The sequence below is a fragment of the Hibiscus syriacus genome, unplaced genomic scaffold, assembly GCF_006381635.1.
Source record: "Hibiscus syriacus cultivar Baekdansim isolate YM2019G1 unplaced genomic scaffold, ASM638163v2 tig00111238_pilon, whole genome shotgun sequence".
Classification (NCBI taxonomy): Eukaryota; Viridiplantae; Streptophyta; class Magnoliopsida; order Malvales; family Malvaceae; genus Hibiscus; species Hibiscus syriacus.
In genome coordinates this window covers 642,500-653,789 of record NW_024063030.1, presented here as the reverse complement: position 1 = coordinate 653,789, position 11,290 = coordinate 642,500, and the positions used below count along the sequence as shown (strand labels likewise).

At 35.4% G+C, this 11,290-nt stretch overlaps 3 protein-coding genes across 4 annotated transcripts; 1 reads left to right on the top strand and 2 right to left on the bottom strand.

Moving 5' to 3' along the window:
- Positions 1-1,728: 1,728 nt before the first annotated feature.
- Positions 1,729-2,867, bottom strand: LOC120157004 (glucan endo-1,3-beta-glucosidase-like). Its single transcript, XM_039168269.1, has 2 exons — positions 2,783-2,867; positions 1,729-2,681 (listed from the first exon to the last, which is right to left on the bottom strand). Exons 1-2 carry the CDS (start codon positions 2,865-2,867, stop codon positions 1,729-1,731), a joined length of 1,038 nt encoding a protein of 345 aa, XP_039024200.1.
- Positions 2,868-5,357: 2,490 nt separating this feature from the next.
- LOC120156898 (BTB/POZ domain-containing protein At1g30440-like) lies at positions 5,358-8,336 on the top strand. 2 transcript variants are annotated; one of them, XM_039168164.1, is made up of 4 exons: positions 5,358-5,589; positions 6,095-6,164; positions 6,260-7,492; positions 7,613-8,322. In XM_039168164.1, exons 1-4 carry the CDS (start codon positions 5,531-5,533, stop codon positions 8,150-8,152), a joined length of 1,902 nt encoding a protein of 633 aa, XP_039024095.1. In that variant the 5' UTR covers positions 5,358-5,530; the 3' UTR covers positions 8,153-8,322. The 2 variants fall into 2 exon arrangements, with proteins under 2 accessions (XP_039024095.1, XP_039024097.1); XM_039168166.1 differs by having other exon boundaries at positions 5,496-5,621; positions 7,613-8,336.
- A 307-nt stretch (positions 8,337-8,643) lies between these two features.
- LOC120156826 (serine--glyoxylate aminotransferase-like) lies at positions 8,644-10,646 on the bottom strand. The gene is made up of 6 exons (XM_039168083.1): positions 10,543-10,646; positions 10,143-10,359; positions 9,715-9,999; positions 9,283-9,649; positions 8,996-9,206; positions 8,644-8,896 (listed from the first exon to the last, which is right to left on the bottom strand). The coding sequence occupies exons 2-6, from the start codon at positions 10,345-10,347 to the stop codon at positions 8,759-8,761; spliced, it is 1,206 nt and encodes a 401-aa protein (XP_039024014.1). The 5' UTR covers positions 10,348-10,359; positions 10,543-10,646; the 3' UTR covers positions 8,644-8,758.
- Positions 10,647-11,290: the final 644 nt, after the last annotated feature.

Genomic DNA, 11,290 nt, shown 5'->3' with positions numbered 1-11,290 from the left:
TATTTAAATAATATCAATTCGGTTTAATATTTTAAAGCTAAAATAAAAATAAAATATATTTTCTTAAATTAAGGTAAAATTATATATATAATATATAAGAATAAAATACATTTAACAAATTATGTAAAAAAATAAAATATATTTTAAAATTAGATATGAATTTAATTTAAGGTTTCGATATTAGTATACAAAATATATACCTTTAAAGGTTATTAATTATAAACTATCTAATGCTCTTGGCCCACTAGTTGAATATGAGTTTGGTTTTCCAAACTAGTGCGATTCCCCCCTTTCCCTACTGTGATCGGAGTTTGGAGAAAAGTAGATTTAATTCTCTAATTAGACGTTGGCATATGTCAATAAGAGAATTAGATTTATTTAATTAAATTAAAAATGTGCTCAAATTAAAAGAATTTATAAGTAACAAGTACTAAATGTATATTATATTAAAAAATTTAACTGTCACGTCATCTTATTTGTTAATGACTAATAGTTTGATTAGTATAATTTAAATAATTAAATGGTTTGATTAAAAAAACCTCAAAAATAAAATTTTACCTTATGTTAAGTTGCTAGAGAAGGATTAACCTATAGGTTTGAAACCATTGTTTATAAACCTAGCGTTGACCATGAATTACAAGAACATTTTGTAATTTATCTAAGGTCGTGGGAACGAGTCCCATGGAGGGCATTTCATAATTCGGAGGTCTCCTACGGAAGCTACTCTCAACCTAGTGTTGGGGGCAGTCTACTATCTTACCTCCCCCTTACCCCATTACATATGGGAACAAGGGACAACCATTTTGTAATTTATCTGGTGTGAGATATAACATTATTCGAAAATTCTTAAATACTACCGAAGGTCAACAAGGGCATTTTAGTGCGGTAAAATATTCTTACTACTTTGTAATGGGTAGCTTTTATAGATAAATTACACGAGTTATTATAGTATAGATAAATTTACAATTAAATTGTTTCATTTCAAAAGCTATAATTTTATCATTTTATTTATGCACTGTAATAATTAAATTATTATGGTTGACTTCATAGTAAATATTAAATTTTTTTGTTACATTTAAATGTGCTTATTATTATAATTAGTAAATAAAGTGACATAATTATTATAATAGATAAATACAACATCTAATTTATATTGTCTAAATTTTGTATGATTTTTGTCTTGAGATATGGCATTCATCTCACCAATGATAGCCTTTTTACTGTTCAAATCATTAAATGGAATTCCAAATCTTCAAGAAGCCTAAAATTTAAAATAGATTTTATTTTTTTTATTAATTAGTTAATTTATTTATAACTTTTTAAAATTGGATAAACTGCTCATAATTTCATTAGTAATTGAGAGACTGGATTATAATCTTATTAATTACATCTTCTTGTTCATTTTTAATAATTAAATGACATGTTTTTATAATCAATTAATTAAATGACTTATTTATAACTCTTACAAGTTAGATGATTTATTCATAATTTTATTAATAATAAAGTGATACATTATATGATTTAACATTTAGAATTGGGAACAAATAAACGAGACAAGCATAAATTATTTAACTATATTTTTTAATTAAAAAAAATGATTACTCATGCATTGATAACAGGTCTGAACAAATTTAATTGATATTCCGTATGTATAATAATTTATTTACCCCGGAAAATAAAATTCCTAAGCCCACTCGTAGTCGAAAGCTTGCCTTGGTTGATCAGAAATCAACTGAAAACAAGATTATACTTGGGCTGCTTATCAGGAGAGAAGAGTCCGAAATGGCGCTCAGTTTCAGCCGGACCCTTGAGGTCTTCATCAAACATTGCGAAGAGATAAGCTTCGATAGCTTGTCCAGGCTTCTTGGGAGTTCCATTGCTGACATGATCGATCACATTCTGGTAATAAATTCCTGCATTCTCCACCGTCGCCGCTTCTACTCCGGCAGATGGCCAACCAGTCTCCGACACAACAATCCCAACATTGGCACCCCCAGCATTTTCCAAAGCAGAATAAAAAGCATCCAAAATCGCATCGAACATGCTTTGGTAGTTCAATGAGCCATCTTGAACCACAGTTCCCGGAGCAGTAAACAAGGCATAGTCGAGACGTACGTTCTGGGGATCACTAATATAGCCAAAATAAGGGTAGACATTAGCGAGAAGAGGCGCCCCAGTGGTTGCTAAGAACATGACAATGGGTGTCATGTAAGGGCTTGAAACTGGACCAAAAGAGCCTGCTGACGGAGGGTACGATTGGCCCAACAGACTCGCTTCCACTGATGTGGAAACCTTGATTTCACTACCTAATTGTGCTGATACCAAAGCATTGTAAATGTTTTGCATTGCGGGCAGAACATATTGAGCTTCAGGGTCGTTTGGTTTTATTTCATTCCCGACTGCTACGTATACAATTTTGACTGCCGGATAGAAGGCTAATACGTTGTTTTGGACCCAAGCAGCTGCAGTCGAGGGAGTGGCAAGGGATTGAAGGTCTTCATTGGGAACACCGAGGATTAGTTGTATGTTTGTTCCTTCAAGAGCCTGGAGAGTTGCTTGATCTGGATCGTAGAGTCTCATCTTCCCGATACCATTCGATTTGTAGAAATTGACAACGTCGAGAGCAGAGGGCAGATTATCGGCAATTCTTCCATAGCATACGCCAATCGGTTTTGTTGCACCTATATCACATACAAATAAAAAACAATTTACTCGTTAAGATTACTGCAACAATTTTTTTTTAAACATGGAATCAGACGACGAGGAAGGAGAGAAATCGAACCTGCTATCGTAAGGCTGGCTATAAAAATTCCCAGGATTAAATATGTTGCGACCATGGAAGTTCTGTTAACACTTGGGAAATCCATGGAGGTCAAGTATTTTTCTTATGGAATTCACTATATATATAACATATTGATTCTCTTTCTATATATAGAGAGCGTGAGATTGAGAACTTACCATTATCGCAGGCAATTATAATGGGAAGTAATTAATATTAAAGTACGTATAATATGCTTATTATGGGAAGGAAATTGAGTAGTACATATTTGCTTTTTCTCGACTTAGAAATTGAATGTACGTAATAAATTTGGTTCCTGCAATCAAGCAAGTTAATAAATGCCATCGAGACAATCAGACATGATAGAAAAATAAAAGTGTGATTCACATTAAATTTGTAGTCGGATATTTTCTAAATTAATATTAAAACTTTATAAACGAAGATCTTATTTGTAAACATAGTAATTTTTTTAATTAAAAAATCTTAAAGCGACTTGTTAAATATTGATATATGATTATTTTTCAAAAAGTATTCCTTTCAAAGTTGATACATATACTAAGAATATATATCACTTTATTAATTTATAGAGCAAAATATATGAATAAACACTTAATTATGAGACTATTATAATTTAATAAATGATCTATTATTCTTTTAACAAATCATTTAATTATCTGAATGATACCGATTGATTTACATACCATTAATATTTAATAAAGAAATTGATGTGATAGTTTAAAAATTACTTTAAACTTTTAATTAAAAAGACGACTTAATAAGTGGTTGGAGTTGCTTCACCCCTGTTACCAATTTTGGAATTAAATTTTTGAAGGGTACAAGAGGAGAAGCCTCTACCAGGATACTGATAATGTATTTGGGAGCGTTTGATTCACGGAATGTAAGATTATCAGTGAGAGTAAAAGATTATCAGAGAATAGGATTACTGAGAATATTGTATTTTGTGTTTGGTTGGTATAACATAAATATAAGATTATCATGTTTGGTTAAAGAAATAAAAGATTATTGGAATCTATATTTTACCAAATTATCCTTATTATATATTTGGTTTTTTAACAAGTTAGAAAAATATTTATATATTTTCTTCAAAAAAAATTTAAATTCATAAAATTTATATATTTTTTTTACAAAATTGAAAATATAAAAAAGTTGAATGAAATGATAAAATTTTATTTTAACCCCTGAACTTCATATAAAATTTTAATTATAAACTTTTTTTTTGTAAATCTAAAATAGTTTAAGGATAAATTTGTAATTTAACCTTCGTAGAATTTTTATTATTCAATGACAGAAGAATGATATTTTTGAGAAAAAAAATTAAGGGCGTTTTAGTCCAAAACACCGATAATCTAACAATACCTAAGGGAAGGAGGATAATGACATTCCCGGTAATATACTAGGGATGGGCATGGGTCGGGTTTAGGGTCATCCGACCCCGAACCCGACCTATTTTTTTTATAGATAAAATCTGATCCGACTCGACCCGAAATAATAATAAAAATATTATATTTATTCAATAAAAATAGTGATTTAATTGAAAAAATAATATACATATGAATATTATTGTAATTATTCCTAAATATATAATATAAAATTATATTTTTACCTTAAACCCGAATCCAACTCGAACATCACCTTTAAAAAATCCCGACCCAAACTCGAAGCTTTTTTAAAAAAAACCCGACTCGATAAGGTTGAGTTCGGGTCTCATGTCTATCCCTAATCTTAACAACAGATTTCTTAAATGAATTTAATAAAAGTTGTTGATTAGATGTAACTTAAAATATTATATTTTTCATAATATTTTTTTGTTAAACTTAAAATATTACATTCTTCGTAATATTTTTTATTGACAATCGAAAAATATTACATAAATCTTTAACATTTTAGGTTAACTGAAAAAAATTATGAAAAAGATAATATTTTAAGTTAAGTTTAACTTAATGTTATACTTTTTGATAACATTTTCTATTACTCCTATTTCCGCTCTAATTGTGACCATCTCTCTTGGTAACATTATTTTAAGTTTAAAATTTAATTCTTTCAATAATGAACTTCAGTACTGGAAATTTAATATTTAAGAAGAAGAAAAAAACTGTTTGGACATAAAGAAAATTGATACATGAAATGTCGAAAGATTCCATGTAATAGAGTTCTAGAAAACCAAGGAGTGTGTTTAGGCCGAAGGGTCCCACATGGATTTGGATATACATGCAAAGGTTTGGTGTCGGAGGTGCAAGCCACTAATACCCAAACAAGCTCTGATCATCTTTTTGGCTTTTTTAAGTGGTGAACATCATCATGACCATTGCAAAAGCACTGAATTATTAACATTTCTATAGGTTATAACCTGAAAAAGAAACGAACAAGCACTGAGAAAAAGGAACTCACTGAGGTGATTTGTTTTTTTGCTTTAATTGAATAGTTGTAGTCCTCTGTTTTCAAGGTGTGGAATATTCTTGCTGAAGGTTGTTAGGGGCTGATAGACAAATAGTAAGTAGAAAGCTTTATTCATTTTGAGCTGGTGGGTGCTTGTTTTGGGAGGCTAAGAATTGGAGGAGTTGACCTCAATTTGGTCTCTTATTAGGAGATTTTCTGGTTACTTTTCAAGGTTCAATTTAGGCTGGTCGGTTGTTAAAGCAGAACTGGGTTTTCGTTGTTCTTTGAGTTTCAGTTTTGGTAAAGGGTTTGCTCGGAGTTCTGCTGCTTCTTTTTTTTTTTTACAGTGAGGAAATGGCTTGCATGAAACTTGGATCCAAAACTGATGCATTTAAAAGGCAAGGGCAGGCTTGGTATGTGCCTGATCTCTGCAATTCAACTACATCTCCCTCTCTCTCTTTCCCTCTGCCTGCATATCTTCTGTCATTGACTGTTGTAAGATTTTTTAACCAAAAAAAAAACAAGTATTTTCTTGTTTTGCTTCACTGTGCTTTAATCTTCACATGGATGTGTATATTGTGCTCTTTCTTTTTTTCAAGTTAAATTTGTTAGAGATACTATTATGTTTGAATTTGCATCATGCATATGGATCAAGAGAAACACTCACGTGCAGGTTTTCGGTTGAACGCAATATTATATTAGGAGTGAACTTGTAAAATTTTAGGGGATAGGCGAAAACAGATTATTAATAGAAAATAAAAAGTACCAAGAAAATTTCTAAATTATATGAGAATTTAAAATCGTAAAAGAGGCTACCGTTGTGCCAGCACCCTTCGTCCATCTTGTGTGTTTTGGTTGTTGATTTGACCGACCAAGTTAGTTTTTCTCGTTAGAGACATTTAACCTCTATATTTGTAGGTTCTGCACAACTGGACTTCCTAGTGATATTGTTGTTGAAGTTGGAGAAATGTCCTTTCATCTTCACAAGGTAATTTTCCCTAATCAAATCATATATGTATATACTACTGTAATTAATTTATGATCGATTAAGTTCTTACTTGTAGAAACATTCGTTTGGTGCAGTTCCCTTTACTCTCTAGAAGTGGTGTTATGGAAAGATTAATTGCAGAAGCATCTGAAGAAGATGAACAAAAGTGCTCCATTTGCCTCCCTGACATTCCTGGAGGGGCCAAAATTTTTGAACTTGTGGCCAAGTTCTGCTACGGTGTGAAATTTGAGCTCACATCCTCGAATGTTGTCTACCTCAGATGCGCTGCTGAGCGTTTGGAAATGACCGAGGAATACGGGGAAGGCAATCTTATTACCAAGACCGAAACCTTTCTTAATCAAGTAGTCCTCCGAAATTGGAAAGACACTTTGAGAGCACTTCAAACTTGTGATGATATCATCGATTATGCTGATGAACTGAACATTACGAAAAGGTGTACTGAATCATTGGCCATGAAGGTAACTACTGACTCCAACCTTTTTGGATGGCCCATAATGGAACATGGTGGCCCTATGCAGAGTCCTGGAGGAAGTGTGCTGTGGAATGGGATTAGTACAGGGGTTAGACTGAAAAATATGAGTTCAGATTGGTGGTATGAGGATGCATCGACTTTAAGTTTCCCTCTCTATAAGAGATTGACTGCTGCCCTGGAGTCTCGTGGTATCAGACATGAAGTAATCGCTGGCTCTCTTGCTTTTTATGCAAAAAAGTATCTACCTGGTTTGAAAAAGCGTCAGGGTGCTACCCGTACTAATTCGAGTGCTCGTCTCACACCTGTGGCCTTAGAGGCTCCTCCATCCGAAGAAGATCAGAGGGGTTTGCTGGAGGATATTGATAGGTTGCTTCCTATTCAGAAGGGCCTTGTCCCAACAAAGTTGCTCTTTGGATTGCTTCGAACAGCCATGATTCTTCGAGCTAGCTCCTCCTGTATATCTAACATTGAGAAAAGGATTGGAATGCAGCTTGATCAAGCAACTCTGGAAGATCTCCTGATGCCTAACTTCTCTCATTCTTCGGAAACACTATATGATGTTGACTGTGTGCATCGAATTCTTGAACATTTTCTTTCCACGGACCAGATTACTGGTGGAGCCTCTCCATCTTCAGTTGATGATGGTCAGATTACCGGCTCGCCTTCATTAACACCTGTTACAATGGTAGCCAAGCTAATCGATGGGTACCTTGCTGAGGTTGTCCCCGATGTTAATTTGAAGCTCCCCAAGTTTCAAGCTCTTGCTGCTTCTCTTCCCGACTGTGCTAGGCCCTTGCATGATGGTCTGTACCGTGCAGTAGACATTTATCTCAAGGTACTGTCCTTAGTTTCAAACTTATATGCATGGATTATGAGGAAGAGAACTAGATGAGAAGGCAATCGCTGTAATTTCGATTCAAACTTGTTAACTTTCCTATGCTAATCAACCTTGCAGTCGCACCCATGGTTATCAGAACCCGAGCGAGAACAACTATGCCGGCTGATGGACTGCCAGAAGCTCTCCTTGGAAGCATGCACGCATGCTGCACAGAATGAGAGACTGCCACTAAGAGTAGTTGTACAAATCTTGTTCTTTGAGCAGCTTCAGCTTAGGACATCAATAGCCAGTTGCTTTTTGGTTTCTGATAATCTTGATGGATCACGACAGCTGAGAAGCGGGTTCGCAGGGCCTACTGAAGGAGGGTGGACTGCAACTGCAAGGGAAAACCAGGTTTTGAAGGAAGGCATGGATCACATGAGAACACGGGTTTCTGAGCTCGAGAAGGAATGCTCGAACATGAAGCAAGAAATCAAAAAGATAAGTCGGGTAAAGGGTTTCACTTGGGGAAATGTCTCAAAGAAATTCGGATTCAAATTGAAGTCTCACATCTGCAGTGCTCAGGAGGGTTCCATTAGCAACCAGAAATCAAAAAGTGGAAAGATGGAGAAAGTAAAGGACGAGCAAAGAAAGCAAAAGAAAAACTCAACTCCATGATCCAGATAGGAAAAACTACTTATTTTCTCCTCACGGTAACACCCATTTGTCTCACTGTTTGTTGCTTGGTACTTTAAGCTTGCTAAAGTAGCTTCCCACATTTGATCTCACAGTATGTATATGATTGAAGGAAGTGTAAATTAATTTGTTTCATGTGATAATCCTCTAACTTTGTGGGATCAAAGCAATACATTACAAGTTGAGGGAGGGACGCCATTGTCTTACTCTTTTAGGATGTTGACACTCTCATTCTAATGATCTTCGACTTAAATTGAAAATTTACCATTACAATATATGCATATATGTTCGAAATTTCATTTTCTTCTTTTAAACGAGTTACCATGGAATATCGAATTTCAAATAAAATTTAAAAATTAACTCTTTGTTTGACACGCATGAAAATAAGTAAAATATATAATGTAACAGTTGAATTAATCAAATGATAAATAAATATGAGCAGAAAATGAACATTTATGAAACAGAGGAATAAGTGAACATGTATAGAAGTACTGGATTTGAAAAGCTTCAACAGAGGGGAAGCATCTTTTTACAGAGTACCTTGAAGGAAGAGGTAGAGGAAATGTAATTACATGCATAACATATTCATTAAATCCGAGAAGGGATCATAGGGATGTTGTTCTGCAGGTATGCGCTGGCGGCGGCAACACCGCTACCGAGCTTAACCGGATATCTGGCATCTTTGAGTATCATCTCCACACCAGCTAGGCAACCCAACAGTTGCAACTGAAAATATATAAAGAGGATGGTGATGTTGGTAACAAAGCATGTTTTAAATACCCAAACAGGAAAAGGAGCACTACTTGAAGATCATTGAGGAATTACCTCATTTAAGTTTCCAAGATGTCCTATTCTGAATACTTTTCCGGCCACTTTGTTGAGGCCGAGACCTAAGCTTAAATTGTATCTCTTCCATGCCCTTTTAACAATTTCTGTACTATCGATATATGGTGGAACAAGGACTGCAGTCACGGTGTCACTGTGCCATTCCTCCTTTCGTGTGCAGTTCTTCAAGCCCCAAGCCTCCACAGCAAGCCTGTTTCAAGATTGCAACAACGAAATCAATGGCTATGAGGTTCCCAACTGAGTAAATAGATGTGTCCACGGCTCACCTTGTTGCTGTGCCCAAACGGCTATGCCTTGCAATCACATTGTTGAGTCCTTCCTCGAAGATAAGATCCAGAGCTGCTCTTAGCCCATACAGTAGTTGGATGGAAGGGGTGTATGGCCAATATGTTCCCAGTTTGTAGAACTTCAAATAGTCGTTCCAGTCAAAGAAAACTCGAACTGATTTCGCACTTTTGGATGCCTCCAGAGCTTTGGGGCTTGCACAAACAATACCGATTCCTGTGGGAAGAGAAAGTGCCTTCTGAGAACCTGTTAATGCGACATCGACTCCCCATTCGTCCATACGAAAATCAAGGGCACAAATCGAGGAAACTCCATCAACAAGAAGTAGTGCTGGGTGCCTGTAGTGATCTGAGAAGAAACAGAAAGTATGAGAGCCATGTTTGAAAGTTAATTTGAAATTAATATACACTTACCAAGCAGCTTCCTCACTGTAGCCAGGTTGTTGGTGACTCCAGTTGCAGTCTCATTGTGAACAATGCAAATGGCCTTGATTGTGTGGGCGTGATCAGCTGCAAGTTTTTCAGCCAGAATGTCGAGGTTGGCACCTTGACCCCACTCGCTTTCAACTACGTCGACATTGAACTTGAGGCGTTGTTGTTGATCAATCCACAGCAGACTGAACTGCCCGATAAGGAAAGACACAATTCGATCTCCGGGGGACAGGGTATTAGTAAGTGCACTCTCCCATGCACCGGTTCCTGAATTCAAACATCATCAGAAGCTAATCCGAAACAAGTAAGATTCTACTATTAACAACATAGCACGTATGTGAGTAATCTTAAGTATTAGCCTGATATAGATAACCGAAAACTTGATAGCATAATTAAAACAATGAATATACCTGTAGTTGGGAACAAAAACGGAGTCCCAGTGGTAGTCTTGAAAATCTTCTTGACATCTTCAAGAAGAGTTTTTGTCATTGCAGGAATGGCTGGGGAACGGTAATCCTCATTGTTCCGGTTCATGGCCCGAATAACTGGTTCCGGGATGTTAACTGGTCCGGGAACAAAGAGATGGTTCTTCCCTGGTCCATACACATAGTCCATCTTTTCTCCCTCCTACAGATATCACAGAAAACTTTAATTTCCACTGTTTCTAAGTAGAGAAAACCAATATAAACCCGTGCTTTTGTTTCTTGTTATGCATCTAAGCATCTATTTTCTGATCAATCATAACTTTCGAAACTTAAACATAATTGTCAACACATGAGAGTAAACAAATAAGTGTGCAAAGTGGCATACCTTAGGAAGAGAATTTCCCAGACGAAATTGGATGAAGGATTGTTGCAGGCTGTTAATTGTGACTTGTAAATATATATGGTTGTGGAGTTTTTATAAGAGAGAGGGAGAATCACTCAACATAAACGTGGGTCCTAAGTGGATCAAACGTTGCAGATAAGAGCGAATTCATTTGGAATCTTGCGGCTATCAACCCCTCCGACTTGAAGGAATTCATCTACTCTTTGTTTTGTTTATTTATAGCTGTATTTTTTCCCATCTAAGGTCCTCTCCTTTTGGTGAATTTCCTTCTATGTCAGAGCTCAATATTTTGCATGTAGGGTGAGAAATGAATACCAAATTATATCGATATGTATCCGATACTCGCCTTAAATCCAAATAACATAATTTAATGGATTTGATGAAAAGGAGGGTGTACGTGTAAGTAAGAGATTGTAAAAGGATAGTGTTAGTGTGAGCAACATGCACAAAATTGAAAGAATTCCATAAAAGTAAAAGCTGAGGTTGAGAAAGCAATGCAAAGAGATAACGTGATAAAGTGCTGTCAACCACACCCTTCACTGTCGCAACCAACACCACAGATCTTACTTGTTCTATTTGGTTCATGTCGAGGGATAAAAAAAGAGTTGAATTTGTTCTTTTATCCCCTGATTTTCTGAGGCTGTCTATCGAACTTGTAGCCTGCATGCCTATGTTTTGTCCCGAAACTTTCTAACCACACAACACAAAAACCAACACTATATAAAAGTTA

Bases quoted from the DNA above. Each gene is read 5' to 3' on its own strand.
- LOC120157004 (XM_039168269.1), bottom strand. From the start codon at position 2,867: ATGGATTTCCCAAGTGTTAACAGAACTTCCATGGTCGCAACATATTTA. The intron at 2,682-2,782 runs GTTCGATTTCTC...TATGTGATATAG, and splicing joins AGCCAGCCTTACGATAGCAG to GTGCAACAAAACCGATTGGC.
- LOC120156898 (XM_039168164.1), top strand. From the start codon at position 5,531: ATGGCTTGCATGAAACTTGGATCCAAAACTGATGCATTTAAAAGGCAA. The intron at 5,590-6,094 runs GTATGTGCCTGA...CTATATTTGTAG, and splicing joins AAAAGGCAAGGGCAGGCTTG to GTTCTGCACAACTGGACTTC. The intron at 7,493-7,612 runs GTACTGTCCTTA...TCAACCTTGCAG, and splicing joins CAGTAGACATTTATCTCAAG to TCGCACCCATGGTTATCAGA.
- LOC120156826 (XM_039168083.1), bottom strand. From the start codon at position 10,347: ATGGACTATGTGTATGGACCAGGGAAGAACCATCTCTTTGTTCCCGGA. The intron at 9,650-9,714 runs GTAAGTGTATAT...GTTTCTTCTCAG, and splicing joins TACAGTGAGGAAGCTGCTTG to ATCACTACAGGCACCCAGCA. The intron at 8,897-8,995 runs GTAATTCCTCAA...ATATATTTTCAG, and splicing joins ATCTTGGAAACTTAAATGAG to TTGCAACTGTTGGGTTGCCT.